This window comes from Dama dama, chromosome 33 (assembly GCF_033118175.1).
Source record: "Dama dama isolate Ldn47 chromosome 33, ASM3311817v1, whole genome shotgun sequence".
NCBI classification, from domain to species: domain Eukaryota; kingdom Metazoa; phylum Chordata; class Mammalia; order Artiodactyla; family Cervidae; genus Dama; species Dama dama.
This window is the reverse complement of record NC_083713.1, coordinates 26,564,193-26,581,013: the sequence shown is the minus strand read 5'-3', so window position 1 is coordinate 26,581,013 and position 16,821 is coordinate 26,564,193. Positions and strand designations below refer to the sequence as shown.

Below are 16,821 nucleotides of genomic sequence, written 5' to 3'. Positions count from 1 at the left end.
GGCCACAGGACTGGAAAAGGTCAGTTTTCATTCCAGTCCCAAAGAAAGGCAATGCCAAAGAATGTTCAAACTATTGCACAATTGCACTCATCTCAGACACTAGCAAAGTAATGCTCAAAATTCTCCAAGCCAGGCTTCAAAAGACTGGTTCCAAATTGGGAAATGAGTATGTCAAGGCTGTATATCATCACCCTGCTTATTTAACTTATATGCAAAGTACATCATGCAAAATGCTGGGCTGGATGAAGCCTTAGCTGGAATCAAGATTGCCAGGAGAAATATCAATAACCTCAGATATGGAGATAACACCACCCTTATGGCAGAAAGCAAAGAGGAACTAAAGAGCCTCCTGATGAAAGTGAAAGAGGACAGTGAAAAAACTGGCTTAAAACTCAACGTTCAAAAAAACGAAGATCATGGCATCCGGTCCCATCACTTCATGGCAAATAGATGGGGAAACAATGGAAACAGTGAGAGACTTTATATTCTTGGGCTTCAAAATCACTGCAGATGGTGACAGCAGCCATGAAATTAAAAGACACTTGTTCCTTGGAAGGAAAGCTATGACCAACCTAGATAGCATATTAGAAAGCAGAGAAGCTACTTTGCCAACAAAGGTCTGTCTAGTCAAAGCTATGGTTTTTCTAATAGTCATGTATGGATGTGAGAGCTGGACCATAAAGAAAACTGAGTGCTGAAGAATTGATGCTTTTGAACTGTGGTGTTGGAGAAGACTCTTGAGAGTCTCTTGGACTGCAAGGAGATCAAGTCAGTCAATCCTGAAGGAAATCAATCCTGAATATTCATTGGAAGGACTGGTGCTGATGCTGAAGCTTTAATACTTTGGCCACCTGATGCTAAGGGCTGACTCATTAGAAAAGACCCTGATGCTGGGAAAGATTGAAGGTGGGAGAAGGGGACAACAGAGGATGAGATGGTTGGATGGCATCACCGACCTGATTGACATGAGTTTGAGCAAGCTCTGGGAGTTGGAGATAGACAAGGAAGCCTGGAGTGCTGCAGTCCATGGGGTCGCAAAGAGTCAGACACAACTGAGTGACTTAACTGAACTGAAGATGATTATACTTAAATTATAACTTTATATGATTGAAGCTAAAAACATAAAAAATTTTCTTTTGGATCAGAGGAATATAAAGATGGTTTTGAGGAGAGCCATAGTAACCAAGTTTACACCATACCCCAATATTGGGCTGAAAAGTGAATATATTCAGTCAGGTGGCTCTACCAGTTACTTGAATATATTTTTAGAATGATTGATACTTTTGCATAAATTTAGGTAAAATAACCCCTAAAAATTGAAAAATAAGACATGTCAAGAAAATTGATAAGAATTAGAGTTTTAGTGAAAATGGCGAAGGAAATGGCAACCCACTCCAGTGTTCTTGCCTGAAGAATCCCAGGGACGGGGGAGGCTGGTGGGCTGACGTCTATGGGGTTGCACAGAGTCGGACATGACTGAAGTGACTTAGCAGCAGCAGCAGAGTTTTTAGACTTGTTTAGTTGCTAAGTCATATCCAACTCTTTGCAACCCCATGGACTGCAGCATACCAGTCTCCTCTGTCCTCCACTATCTCCCAGAGTTTTTTCTAATTCATGTCCATTGAGTTGGTGATGCTATCTAACCATCTCATGCTCTGCCACCCCCTTCTGCCTTTGCCTTCAATTTTTCCCCAGCATCAGGGTCTTTTCCAGTGAGTCAGCTCTTTGCATCAGGGCCACAGTATTGGAGCTTCAGCTTCAGCATGAGTCCTTAGAATGAATATTCAGGATTGATTTCCTTTAGGATTGACTGGTTTGATCTCCTTGCTGTCCAAGGAACTGTCCAGCTGTCCAGAGTCTTCTCCACCAACACAGTTCAAAGGCATCAATTCTTCCGCACTCAGCCTTTTTGATGGTCCAACTCTTGCATCTGTACATGACTACTGGCAAAACCATAGCTTTGACTATAGGGACCCTTGTTGACAAAGTGATGTCTCTGCTTTTTAATATGCTGTCTAGGTTTGTCATTGCTTTCCTTCCAAGGATCAAGGGTATTTTAGTTTCATGACCACAGTCCCATCTGTGGTGATTTTGGAGCCCAAGAAAATAAAATCTGTCACTTCTTCCACTTTTCCCCCTTCTGTTTACAATGAAGTGATGAGGCCAGATGCCATGATCTTCATTTTCTGAATTTTGCATTTTAAGCCAGCTTTTTCATTTTCTTTTTTCACCATCAAGAGGCTCTTTAGTTCTTCACTTTTTGCTATTAGAATGGTGTCATCTGCATGTCTGAGGCTGTTGATATTTCTCCTGGCAGTCTTGATTCCAGCTTGTGATTCATCCAGCTTTAGGCTTCAGTTCAGTTCAGTTCAGTTGCTCAGTCGTGTCTGACTCTTTGTGACCCCATGAACTGCAGCATGCCAGGCCTCTCTGTCCATCACCAACTGCCGGAGTCTAGGCTTAGAAAAACCTATAATGTAGTGTAATATGAAAATTAGCCTTCAGATGTTATCTTTTACTTACTATCTCTACTGAACACAAAGAAGGACTTAGATTTCAGCATGAAGGTTAGTGAAAAGAAAGATTGTGGTGGTGGTGGTGGTGATGGTTATTAATATGGGAGAGTTTACGTAAATGGAGGCTATCTCTTCTTTAAATCTTTAGGGGAGAAATCATCTTAAGAGTCTATGATTCGAGGTTATTTTTTACCATATACTTGTTGAGGTTTGGCACTTTTTTGTCACTCTGTAGTCTGGCAGATATCACATATGTGCCTTTGTCATTAGTTATTGTTTGAGTATGCTGACAGAACCCAGAAATAGTGAAATCATTAAATGGAAGAATCCAGGTATTCAAGATGCTGTCTAATTGGAGTCTATAAGATGTGAAAGGACTTTTCAGACTATTTAAAAATTAAATTTGCCTGAATTCTTCTAAATGATTTTGCAGATTTCCATAATAAATGTAGCAAACATTTCTCTTATGGGATATAAATAATCAAACTCTGTTGCACTGTAGAGTAATATTATAAAGCACTTAACTAATCAGATTGTGAGAGTTGCTCAAAATTCTTAACCATGTAATTTTTACATAGAGAGAGGGTGCTTCATGCTGTGCAATTAACTGGTTTTATTAACTATAAATTTGGTCATTGCTCGCTGGCCTGATGGCCTAGTGAGAATTACATCTTGGTTCTTGACTTGATCTTGCCCAATTAAGTGTCAGGAAGGCTTGGAAATCTTACAGTGGAGGCAGTGGCTGAGGCCCTAAGGGGAGTTGATGAAGAGTTGTTTCTCACATGTCTGTAACTAACTAGAGAGTTTTGGCATTTTTTTAGGTCTATTATAATTTTCAGATGTTCTATAAACTAACATCCCATTCTGTATTCAAGTTAGGTTTGTAAAGTAAAGTGGGAGGGTTTAGTGATTATAAACAGAGCTTTGACATAAGACAGTCTGTGTTAAAAATATGGCTTTGCCGTTTTTTGTGCCCTTAGGCAAGTTTTTAAATTTCTCTGCAATAGTAGAAGGCACTCACTCGTGATTTGCTTTGAGGCTTTAAAAGGTCAGTCTACCAATTGCATATATCATCACCAGACAGAATAATGTTTGCATTACTCTCCTTTCTGAAATTTGATTATTTTTATCAGGTTCTTTAACTACCCTTTCCATTTCTTCCTTTAATTTCTTCATACCACATATATTTAAAATACAGATAAATAAATACCTCTGCTCAAAAAAAGCATGCAAATGGTTTAGAAATATATTTATATAATGTTTTGGTTCTCTAGATTAATCTGGGCTTCCCTGGTGGTTCAGACAATAAAGAATTCGCCTACAATGCGGGAGACCTGGGTTTGATCCCTGGATTGGGAAGATCCTCTGGAGGAGGGCATGGCAACCCACCCCAGTATTCTGGCCTGGAGAATTCCATGGACCGAAGAGCCTGGTGGGCTTGGATTAATCTAAGCCATTAAATAACATTAGCAAATGTATTCACAGCAAATATAAAACACTTCAGAATAAAAGAGCAAGATCACAAACTGAAATAAAAACAAGTGGATGGTGACTTCCCTGTTGGTCCAGAGATTAGGAATTCTCCTGCCAGTGCAGGGGACATGGGTTTGATCCCTGGTCCAGGAAGAATCCCACATGCCGCAGAGCAGCTAAGCCCATGAGCCACAACTACTGACCCTACGAGCCTAGAGCCTGTGCTCTGCAACAAGAGAAGCCACTTCAATGGAAAGTCCGTGCACCACAACTAAAGAGTAGCCGCTGTTCACTGCAATAGAGAAGCCCACACACAGCAATTAAGACCCAGTACAGCCCCCCCCCAAAAAAAAACAACAGAAGAGCTTCTGTAGTGGTTGAGTGGCTAAGATTCCCAGTGCAGAGGGCCCAATTTTGACCCCTGGTCAGGGAATGAGGTCCCCACATGCCACAACTAAGACTGGGAGCAGCCAAATAAATAAAATATTTGTATAAAATAATATAAAATATTATAAGACTAATATAAATATTATTTTAAAAAGCTGTCTATATGAATTGCTTGGCACAGTAGACAGTGCATACAAGCAGTTTTTGTATAGAAGTCTGCAAACTAGAATCTCTTTGAGCAAAGGCAGCTTTTGATAAAAAAAATATTTAGATGAAAGGACTCATTTTTATTGTATTTTTTTTTAAAGGGGGTGGGTGAAGAATCCATCTGCAATACAGGAAATGCAGGAGATGTGGGTTCCATACCTGGGTGCGGGAGATCCAGCATTCTTGCCTGGAGAATCCCATGGACAGAAGAGCCTGGGGGCGTACAGTCCATAGGGTCGCACAAAAAGTCAGACACAACTGAGCAACTGAGCACAACACAGCACACATAAACATGGAAAGTCAAATATGATAAATACATAAAGCTAACTAATACAAGCCAATTATGAAAGTGGAATCCAATGTGGAAGAAATCTCATCTTTGCTCGTAAGCTTGACTTGACTCTGAATGATAAACTGGTTAAAAAGGAAAGGGAAGACCATCAGAGAAAGGAATTATCATTGGTTAAATACCTGGAATTTCTAGACACTAGGGTAGGATTTCTGTTCTCCCTTAAGGAGATTGGAGCCTAGAGAGGCTTCCTCTAAGTCGCCCAGCTTATAGGAGGCATAGCCAAGATTCCTGCCTCCAGCCTGTTTGACTCCAGAGGGTATCTTAATACACCAGAGTTAATGACCTCAGTTCCATGTACCACATATCTATCGAGGACCCACTCTGAGTAAAGCAACTGTTAGAAATACATCAAGTTGGGTTTTTTTTTTTTTTAATAGAAATGGATAGAAATTTAAAGCATGAAGGAATCTGGAAGATAATTTTGTCCAGCAAAATAATTTTCTAGGAAGAAACAAGGTTCCGAGTAACCAGGTGGCTCCAGGGCCATCCATTTTGGAATTAGAATTTAAATTTCCACTGACCTAGTTTTGATTACATTATATTGTGTTTTATTATTTTTTTAAAAGCCTAATCCTTCATTAATTCATACTTCAAGTCTTATTCAACGGCTTTCTTTGGGGAGGTTTTCTGTGTAAGTTTAGCCCCAAGTGATCTCTTTGACCAAGTTACATAAGTTGTTTAGTGGAAAGTTGAGTGCTTGAATGTGCTTTTGTTATCCAAACTGAATACAAGTTTACAATATATCTGACTTTTTCATGTCATCACAGTGACCTTCTGTTGTTGAGCATGAAGAATCTAAAATCTTTCAGTCTTTTATACCTTGGGATATCTCTTACATTCCTGTCCTTAAATCTTCAGTATTTATTTCATTCAGTTTTAGTCAGCCTTCCATCCTGCCAGGTTAGTCTGTCCTTAGTTGGGTATATACTTAACTGGAGAGCAGCCTGATCCCTGGAACGGAGCCCAGGCAGCTGTCCCAGTAGTTGCACGTGGTAAGTCTCCTGCAACCCACCAGGAAGACCATTGAGCAATAAAGACTTCCCAGCACCAGTGACGTTTGTAATGCATCCCGCTTGACTCCATCTCAGCTGTTCACGTAGAGTGAGCAGAATGACTAGTTTATTTTTCCTTCTTAGTATTTCTAGCCATTTTTCTTCCAAAGAAACATCTTCATGACACTGAGGAATATAGGCTGTATTATATTATGGAACCTGAATTCAGTTTGTTTATCCTTTATTTCCCTGAATACCTAAAGGGCAGCATTTGAAAGAGAACCTACAGAACTGAGAGATTTGCTGCTTGTCGTGTGCCTGTGTTATTGAATGGGTCTCATTAAGCCTAAAAGTGATTCAGAGCATGACCTGGGTATGACTCTGGTGATTAAATACAGAATTGAAAATCATCCTAGCCTATTTTTAATGTTGTTCTATAGCACTGAGTTTTTAGAAGTGGGAGTTGGTTTTCCATTTTGCGAGAAATCAAGTTTTTACTTTAGGAAAATGACCCTAAAATAGTATTCTTGGAGTAAAAATGCAATGAAGTAAACAACTTTTTGTTTTTGTTTTTGACACTGGTTCTTGTGATCTGACACATGTAAATCTTCTGATTACTTAGAGAGTGCATTCTGCCTCAGTTATCTTTATAATCAGAGCCTGAAACAGAAGAGAATGTCTACCTACTTCTTGCCTGAAAAAGCAGGATGTTTTGACTTTATACATTACTGTTTTAGGGTTTGTTTGTTTTTTTGGCTGCACTAAGTCTTCCTTGTGCCATGGGCTTTCTCCAGTTGTGGTGTGGGGGCTTCTTGCTGTGGTGGTTTTTCTTGTTGCAAAGCACAAGCTTTATTCAGAGCTCAGTTCAGTAATTGTGGCTCACAGACTTAGTTGCTTCACAGCTTGTGGGATCTTCCCAGACCAGGGATCGAACCCAGGTCCCCTGCATTGGCTGGAGATTTCTTAACCACTCACTGGTCCACCAGAGAAGTCCCTGTTTTTGGAATTTTTAAATCAAGTATTTCCCCTCGTGCCTTACATTCTGCTGCGAAGTACAATAGCTCTGGGCTCTGTGGGGATAATGATAAGAAGTATGCTGTACTGAGAAGACCAAGGGCATTGTCTTTTCAAACCCATCCTGTTCTTTAGAAGCCTGGTTCAGTTGTAGAGTTTTGTGATGTTGGCCCAAGCCTAGGAAGAGTGCTGCCTTAGTCCATTCAGGATGCTGTAACAGAATACTGAAGATGGGATGACTTATAAACAACAAACACACTCATAAGTTCTGGAGGTTGGGAAGTCCGAGATCAAGTTGTTAGCAGAGTTGATTTCTGGTGAGAACCTACTTCCTGGTTCACAGTTGGCCATCTTCATGTGGTGTCCTCATGTGGCAGAAGGAAGGGGTGAGGGAGCTCCTTTATAAGGGCGCTGATTCCATTCATGAGGCTCTACCCTCATCAACTTTTACAGGTCCCACCTCCTTATATCATCACTTTGGGGGTCAGGTTTCAACATATGGATTTTAAGGGAACACATTCAGCCTATGCAGAAAGCGTGTGTGAAATGTAGCCCCCCTACTGAGAAGCAGGGCTCCATTATTCAGGAGGTCTGCTACAGTGGGTATGGTGTGGGGAAGGTGTGGACTTCATAAGAAGATGGCTTACTTGCAGAGGTGATTTTGGAAATATAAATGGTACCAATGCATTGGGTAGAAAACTGGAAGCAAAAGGTTTAAGATTAAGCAAGCTTCTCCATTCTATATCTGAAAAAGTTCAATGAGGGCCTGAAATTTTGCTTATTTGATTGTCATGGACTGCAAGAGGCAACTTGTAGCTGTCCAACTTTATCCTGAAAGTTCAAATCAACAAAGGGCTCATGAACACAAATTTCAATGTAGCTTCTACTGTAGTTGTATAATTGATTGATTGGCATTCTTACGAAATAATAGCCTGAAGTAACCCTTATGCATGTAAAAGAACAGAATGAATAGTGAAGCAAATCCACACCCACAGGCATTTTACTCTTCTCCCTGCCTGTTCAGAGTAAACATTTACCTTACATGAGCTCTTACCGTGGCAGTTATTTGAACACACTTAATTTCATTATTGTCAAATACTATTTGTTCATCCACCCTTCAAATATTATTGAGCTTCAGCTGTATAAAGCATATGACCTTTCTCCCTCATGTGGTTTTATACTAGGCATGGTGCAAGACAAGTAAGGCTTCTTTGAAGAGCAGTGGGCTACGAGAACAAATGTCAGAAGGGAGAGGAAGATCATTTAATAAAACACTGAACCCGAGTCTGAGTAGGTGTACTCAGTGTCCAGACTTATGTCTCACGGCCTCTCAGAGTTTATGGACTTCTTCAGGAATAACCCAGGAGATGTCTGTTCTGGATGCATGTCTGGAGAAACTCATAGCTCAGAGATCAACTAAACTAGTCCTTATATACCTAGAGTAGTTCTGGGGAGGTAAGGAAAGAATTTTACCTTTTTCTGATCCAATCCTAGGGAAAATCAAAATTTCCATGCAAATCAATATTTTAAATGTTATATTTATATGCTCTAGTCATACATATTATGGATAACATGCTTGTACTGTTTTTTCTGATTAAAAATTATAGAGGCTATTGTAAAGAATTTGGGAAATAGTGGAAATTTTAAATCAGTTATGATTCTTTTTACTACCTAGTGCGTGCTCAATTTCTTCAGTCATGTCTGATTCTTTGCAACCGTATGGACTGTAGCCCACCAGGCTCCTCTGTCCATGGAATTCTCTAGGCAAGAATACTGGAGTGGGTTGCCATGCCCTCCTGCAGGGGATGTTCCCCACCCAGGGACTGAACCCACGTCTCCTGCATTGCAGGCAGATTCTTCACCCATTGAACCACCTGGGAAGCCCTTTGCTACCTTAGAGATAAACACAAATAATATATTTTATTTCCTCCCCATCTCCTTTCTTTTATGTGTAATTTTAATTTTTTTTAAAAAAATGTGGGCTCTTCTTAAGTTTGGGGGAATGGCTCTTCCCCTTTAAACTATTGGGGAATGGCTACCCACTCCAGTATTCTTGGCTGGAGAATCCCATGGACAGAGGAGCCTGGCCGGCTATGTAGTCCATGGAGTTGCAGAGTCAGACATGACTGAGTGACTAATACTTTCACTTTCAGTATTCTCTAAGTACATCCATGTTTCTGCAAATGACAATATTTTGTTCTTTTTATGGCTGAGTAATATTCCATTGTAGATATGTACCAAATCATCTTAGTTTTAATAGTATTAAAAATATTTAAATTTTTTTGGCACAATAGAGTATTATTTTAACCTTCATTGTTATTATGTTTCCTTTTTAACATAAAACTGAACTTTTTCAAGCCACTAATCCATTATTTTGATGTGTAAGCCATTTGCTAGAGTATCCCAGAATTTAAATCTGGAAAACAATGGGAAAACAACAACTGAAGGAAAAATTATTTGCTGCATACTTCAGCAATTTCCATTGATGAACTATCGACAAGCAGGTGTCTATAGAGGCAAATTTCTATAATACATCCACTTGTATTCAGGTGCTGGCTACTATAAGCACAGGTTTTAATAATTCAATTAATCCCAGCTTTTTTCTGTTGGAGCTAGTTTGAATTGCTAACAGGTATCATGATTTCCATTTATTGCAAATATCATTTATTTAATCTATCTCTACTTATTATTAGCCCAGTTCCATGAAACTCTTACAACATTCTAAAGTAGCATGTTGTTTTTGAGATGTTAAATCAAATTCTTAGTTTATTAAATTGGAACATAAAGCCTTATTCCATAAAAATATATTTTGTTTGCAAATCATAGTGCAAGAGTTTTTCATAATTGTAAGAAATTAAAACGAGCACAACAAAGGAACACAAGATAATAGTTGTTCTGTCATTAGCATATACCTACTCAAGGCCATCTAGACATGCTTGCCAATACCTGAAAAGATAAAGTCTATCTCCAAGATATAATTTGTCAGTATCTTAAATGAAAGCTAGCTGAAACACTGAAAACTCCATGTCACGCTGAATTATAAAATCATTGTCCAAGGATTCAGAATATTCTTGTATTTATTTTTTATTGATGAAGCCATTTTTAATGGCTTCGAGATTTAGGTATTCTGAAGAATATATCAAAATGTGCCAAAGAATAACACTCCTTGATTTTGACCAATACTGGTTCCAACATTAATGCGTCCTCACATTGAACTATCATGCTTTACTCACAAAGAGTTGATCTGCCACTGAAAAACAGAGGCCTTATGATTTCCAAACTTCACATGAACTGTATTTTTACAACAAAGGTTTTTTATGCTGATTTAGAAAGAGAGTTGCCATATGGATGAATAATTGTATTTATTGTCCAATTAGTGTATTTTCTTTCTACTTGGAAAACTAAATTATGGAAAGGTTGTTTGATGAATACAGAACCTCTACACACAGTGAACACTCAATGATTGTTAAGGAATTATTTCTATAGCCCACTTCAACACTTACTAAAACAAATTGTCAAATCAACCTTGATAAAATGAATGTCTCATCCTGTCACTAATAATGCTCCTTTCTCCTGTTCCCACATTGACCCCATGTCAACCCATAACCTCTGTTTTCTGTCTAGTCAAACCACCTTCAAAGCAAGTTTAACATGTTTTTAATGAAAAATCATATCCTACTGGAGTGTCCCAGGTGGTGCTAATAGTAAAGAACCTGCCTGCCAGTGCGGGAGACATAAAAGACATGGGTTCAATTCCTGGGTTGGGAAGATCCCCTGGAGGAGGGCGTGGCAACCAAGTCCAGTATTCTTGCCTGAGGAATCCCATGGACAGAGGGGTATGAATACTGGAATGGGTAGTCATTCCTTTTTCCAGGGGATCTTCCCAGCCTAGGGATCGAACCCAGGTCTCCTGAATTGCAAGCAGACTCTTTACTGTCTGAGCCAATTTTGTCATAACTGTTCATCCAACTGATAGAAATTTAGTCATGTTGAAATCTGCCAGAGGGGATATTATTCAGAAAAAAAAAATCTGTTTGACTTTAAGGAAGAAGGCTTTTACTTAAATAAATATGGCATCTCCCCTCTTTAATCATACCCCTCTACTGTCAGTCATGTTGACTTGCTAGTAAGCACTTCTGCTGCTGCCAGTTCAACCCCATTTCTTTTTAAATTTTTTCAGAAACCTTCAATATAAATTCTTACTCTATCAAGAAAACTGCCAAAGACACTGTTTTATTAGTATCACATGCTTATTGAGCACATACACATCTTTCTAAAGTATGTAAAAGAAAATTGAACACAAAAGCTAGTTTATGAGACTTTTATAAATGTGAAATTTTATGCAATTTTGTATTTGATTTTTGTATAGGCAGAAATACTCAGCGTCCTCAGTCACAGAAACATCATCCAGTTTTATGGAGTAATTCTCGAACCTCCCAACTATGGTATTGTCACAGGTAGGAACTCTATTTGACTTTTTTCTTTCCCCATTTACCTAGCTTTAGATTCTTTAATATGCTCAAATGCTTAATATTAGGTTCTGTCATGAATTGTGTGCTACTGTCAGATGTCACTTTTGTTGCTATAAAGCATTAATAAAACTGATTATATCAATATAATTAAGAATGGTGTTTCCACTTCTACCCATGTTTAATTGTGCTAATTATATCTGTGTAAATGCTATTTAAATGCACTCGCAGCTGCAATACCAATATTTAAAGGTGCCGTTTAACTAAAATTTCATTTAATTAGTTGAAATGAGCGATGTTTTTTGTAACTCTGTGACCTTTTACAAATTAAGATTTCTTGAGCTACTCGTGTTGTAATTCTTTGCAAGGCACTTTAATCCCATTAGAGCATTCTTTCTTCAAGGTCTCTGACGTGAGAATAATATTTTTCAGGTTTGGTCATCTTAGTTGGTAATGACCTTGATCTAAATTATCGCATAATATAGAACAGCAATTTATAACTGATGGAAATACCCTTTCCAAAATGGAGCACACAGAAAATTTTGCCATATAAAAATACAGAAAGGCACCTATTTATATTACTTTATACTCATAGTTGTATAATCCAATAAACAGCTTCAGGTCTATGATAAATATAGTGTTCAATTTTACAATACATAACTTTGACCAAGTTCTTTATCATGGCAGTTCTTTGACCAAAATAAAACAAACAAGAAAACCTTAAAAAATCAGCCAGCCCTCTTTTCTTCTATTGTAGTGGTAAGAACTTGGATTATCTTTATATATTGTCTTAAAATAACAAAATACCCTCAATAAAAAGGACTGGATTAGGTACTTCCTTATAAATTATGTTATCTAATACTTAGAATAACCTATTTCACGTAAGAAACTGAAACTCTAACTTAAGTACTTTTTCAAGATTACCCAACTAATGGTAGAACCACAGTGGTATAAATTTCTCAATTGATTTTATACAGAATCTTCTCTTCTTATAGGTAAGCTAGGTTCTGGAAGGCTATGAGCATACTTTAGATCCAATAGATGTGGAAGACTGAATGTACTGCTCCATTTTATGTAAGAGACTTGAGTATCCTCAACCAACCCCCCACAGATAACTGAGGGATGATAGTACATATGCAACTGAGTCAAGTGTGAAAGGAAGGTCAGATGGGTTGGGAATGATAGCACTTGCCTTGCTTCTTGAAATGAACACTAGTATGGCAGACTTGTAAGTAAGTTAGGTAGAGAGAGACACAGGCAGGCACAAAAACCTTGATCACCCAACCCAGCGAGCTCCCTCTCTTTGGAACCTCATTGTCTTTCTCATATTTTGGAGCCCTGACGGGGAAACCTTGAATCTATTCCATCTTGAGTGTACTTGTTCATAAAAAAGGTTGTTGCATCAGGCAGCTGTTGTCACTCATACTGAGGACTTGAAAGAATAACTTATCAGAGTGATGGAATGGAATGGACACTGGAATAGGAACTGAGCGATGAAATCTTGTCTTGATTCTGCCAAAGCTCCATGGATGGGTCCCTGATGATCTGTCTCAGTTTTCTCTTTGTGAGTGAAGGGACCAGAATTGATTGTTTCTGGGTAAGGGTGTGTATACATGCACCCATGCATGTGTGTTTGCCAAAACGTCTCATCACAGAGACGATTTTCTAAAACCTGCTTATAAGACTTAGAACAGAGTCCAAGAGGTAGCTGCCATTTTATTTCCCTTGGAAGGGAAGTGAACATCTTTTTCCCAGATCTGCAAAATAATGGGATGACTAGAATCTCCAAAGTCAAAAGAAAAGGTACAATAGAGAATCATCTTTTCTTTGATTTTTGGAAATGTCTTCATTCTGTACTACTGATCAAGCAGTAAGCATGAACTGGAGTAACTATAGTAATTTCAAACAAAATAAACTTAAGAAATATTACTAGAAATAAATTGGGTCATTCATAATGATAAAAAGGATCAATAGATCAGGAAGATATAGCAATTGTAAATATATACACAGTTAACAATAGGTCCTCAAAGTACATGAAGCAAAAACTGACTGTAAAGGAGAACCAGTCAGTTCAACAAAGGGGTTTCAGTATCCCCATTCTCAGTAATTGATAGAACAACTAGATAGAAGATCAGCAAGGATATAGAAGACTTGACAAACACTCTCAACCAGCTCTACACACCACCCAACAAAGAATGCATGTTCTTCTCAAGGGCATATTCTTTAGCATGCATGATAAGTTAAATCATGAAATAAATCTTATTACATCAAAAAGAAGTGAATAAAACAGAAGACCAGTTCAAGTTCAATATATGAAGCAGGGCACCCAATGCCAGTGCTCTGTGACAACCTGGAGGGATGGGCTGGGGAGGGAGGTGGGAGGCAAGTTCAGGATGGGGGGGACACATGTATACCTATGGCCGATTCATTTTAGTGTATGGCAAAAGCCATCACAATATTGTAAAGTAATTATCCTCCAATTAAAATAAAGGATTGAAGAGTTCTTTAATCACAATAGAATTTAAAAATCAATGCAAGAAAGAAACCCGGAAAATTCCCAAATGTTTGGAAATTACACGACACATTTCTAAACAGTCAATGAGTCAAGAAACCACAATGGATTTTTAAATATTTTTGACAGAGAGGAAATGAAAATGCAGCATATCAATATTATAGGTGGAAGACAAAGTAATACTTAGGAGGGAATTTATAAGCACATTAAAAAGCAGAGACATCACTTCGCCTACAAAGGTCTGTATAGTCAAAGCTATGGTTTTTCCAGCAGTCACATACAGATGTGAAAGTTTGACCATAAAAAGACTGAGCACTGAAGAATTGATGCTCTTGAACTGTGGTGTTGGAAAAGACTCTTTAGAGTCCCTCGGACAACAAGATCAAACCAGTACCCTAAAGGAAATCAACCCTAAATATTCATTGGAAAGAATGATGCTGAAGCTGAGCCTCCAATACTTTGGCTGCCAGATGCGAAGAGCTGACTCACTAGAAAAGACACTGATGCTGAGGAAGATTGAGAGCAGAAGGAAAAGGGGACAACAGAGAACGAGATGGTTGGATGGCATCATCAACTCAATGGACAGGAGTTTGAGCAAACTCTGGGAAACGATAAAGGCCAGGGAAGCCTGGCGTGCTGTAGTCCATGGAGTTGCAAAGAGTTGGACACAACTGAGCAACAGCACATCTATGTTTTATTTAAAAAGAAGGTCTGAAATTGGTCATTAAGCTTTAACCTTAACAAACTACCAAAAGAACAAAATAAGCCCAAAGCAAGGCAATGAAAGGAAATAATAAGGATTAGAGCAGAATAGAATAACATAGAAAACAGAAAAATAATAGAGACAATCCATGAAACTAAAATTTTGGTCTTTGTAAAGCTCAGTAAAACTGACAAACCTTTAGCTGGAGTGACCAACAAAAAAGAAAATACAAATTAGCAAAATCAGAAATGAAGGAGAAGATAGCATTATGGTCCCTACAGAAATTTAAAAGGATTATAAGGGAATATTATGACCAACCTTATGGCAACAAATTAGACAGTTTAGATGCAATGAAAGAAATCCCTAAAAATATAAAAATTTTCAAAACTGACTCAAGAAGAAACAAAAAATCTGACCAAAACTATAAGTAAAGAAATTTGAATTCATAATTTAAAATATTTCCATAATGAATTTCCAAAACCAGGTGATTTCACTGACGAGTTCTATAGGAAATATAACACCAGTCCTTCCCATACTGTTTCTGAAAATAGAAGGAACACTTCCAGTTCATTCTATACAGCCAGCATTATCCTAATAGCAAAACGAGACAGAACCATAATAAGAAAACTGCAGACCACCATACCTCCTGAATATAGATGCAAAAATCCTTGACTAAAAAAAAAATCCTTCACTACATATTAGCAAACTGAATCCATCCACCAATAAAAAGGATTATACGTTACAACCAAATGGGATCTATCTCAGAAATGCAAGGTTGATTTAACATCTGAAATCAATTAATGTAAAACACCGTAACAGAATAAAAGACAAAAACCAACTTGACATACTACAACACCCATTTATGATAAGAAATCTCAGCAGGCTAAAAATAGAAGGGAATTTTCTCCACCTGATAAATAACATCTAGAACAGGAACCATGCAAATGTCTATCAACCCAGTGAATGAAAAAGGTGAATGTGATAGATCAATACAATGAAATACTATTCAGGAATAAAAAGGAATGAAGTACTGACACATGCTACACACAAAAGAGTCTTGCAAACATTATATGAAGAGAAAACAGTCAGACATAAAGGCCATATATTGTTTCATTCCATTATGTGAAATGTCTAGAAAAGGCACTTTTGAGAGTGAGAAAAGCTAAGTCACAGGGCTGGGGCTGACAGTGGTGATTAACTGTAAGTGGGCAGAAGGGACTTGTTTGGGACCATGGAAAGGTTCTAAAATTGGATTGTAGTGGTTATTGCACAACTCTGTAAGTTTCCTAAAAATCAAATTGTACACATATGGTGGGTGAATTTTATGATATGTAATTCATATCTCAAAACCATTTTAAAAGGGGTTTTCTCACTTTCTTGACCTTTTGGAAAGCTTAAAATTTGAGGACTTATCTAAATCCTGATGCAACAAATATTGATTTGTTTACATGGTCACATAAACCCTCTGACTTATGTGTTTAACCTTATTTATCTCCTAAGAATAAAAATTTTTTGAAATACCTATATACATGCCTGCCTTTGTTTCAAATGCATTCTTGCAACACCTTTGCGTTTCTGAATTCCATCCAAATGGCTTTTGATTTCATCACCAGCTGAAGTTTTATTATCCATTCTGTTAGTGGTCTTGTCTTTGACAGATTTCTTTCCAGGATGATATTAATTTTGAGAAACCACAGCATAGAACAGTTTTTTTTTTATAAGTTTTAATGTCTTTTTGTTAAATTCTTTAATACATTTTCTCAATGAAACCATGCAGTCTTATTTATGAATTGTGCCTTGGTTTTAATTCTATGCTTAATCTTTCCTTTGAAAACAGAATACGCTTCTCTGGGATCACTCTATGATTACATTAACAGTAACAGAAGTGAAGAAATGGACATGGATCACATTATGACCTGGGCCACCGATGTAGCCAAAGGTAATGTTTCGTGTATTCTTACAGCATAGTTGGAGAGATCCGGACATGGTGACTTAAGTCGGAAGATTTCTTATTCTGTCTTAAGATGTTCTTTTTTCAGACCAAAAGTAGCAGGAATTCTGCAGCTTACTGTGCACATAATATTTTAGGCCATTGCCTTTCCACTGCTGCATTCCTTTTTTCTCTTTCCTTTCTTTTCTTTACTTCTTTACCACAAACCAAGTTTCAACAAAATCAGTGGCTCCAAGGCAGATATT

General features: G+C 37.8%; 1 protein-coding gene across 5 annotated transcripts in view; it reads left to right on the top strand.

The window, feature by feature from the left end:
• The window catches only part of MAP3K20 (mitogen-activated protein kinase kinase kinase 20), a 164,348-nt gene that overhangs the window by 64,557 nt on the left and 82,970 nt on the right, over window positions 1-16,821 (top strand). For 4 of the 5 annotated variants that reach the window (XR_009691788.1, XM_061135597.1, XM_061135598.1 and 1 more), the window contains 2 exons: window positions 11,311-11,398; window positions 16,463-16,564. Coding sequence is in view for 4 of the 5 variants with exons in the window: in XM_061135597.1 (XP_060991580.1) it covers window positions 11,311-11,398; window positions 16,463-16,564 (190 nt within the window). In the remaining variant the exon portion in view is untranslated. Of the gene's footprint in view, window positions 1-8,186; window positions 8,397-11,310; window positions 11,399-16,462; window positions 16,565-16,821 lie in introns of those variants that run through there. The other variant, XM_061135599.1, reaches the window with a different exon arrangement.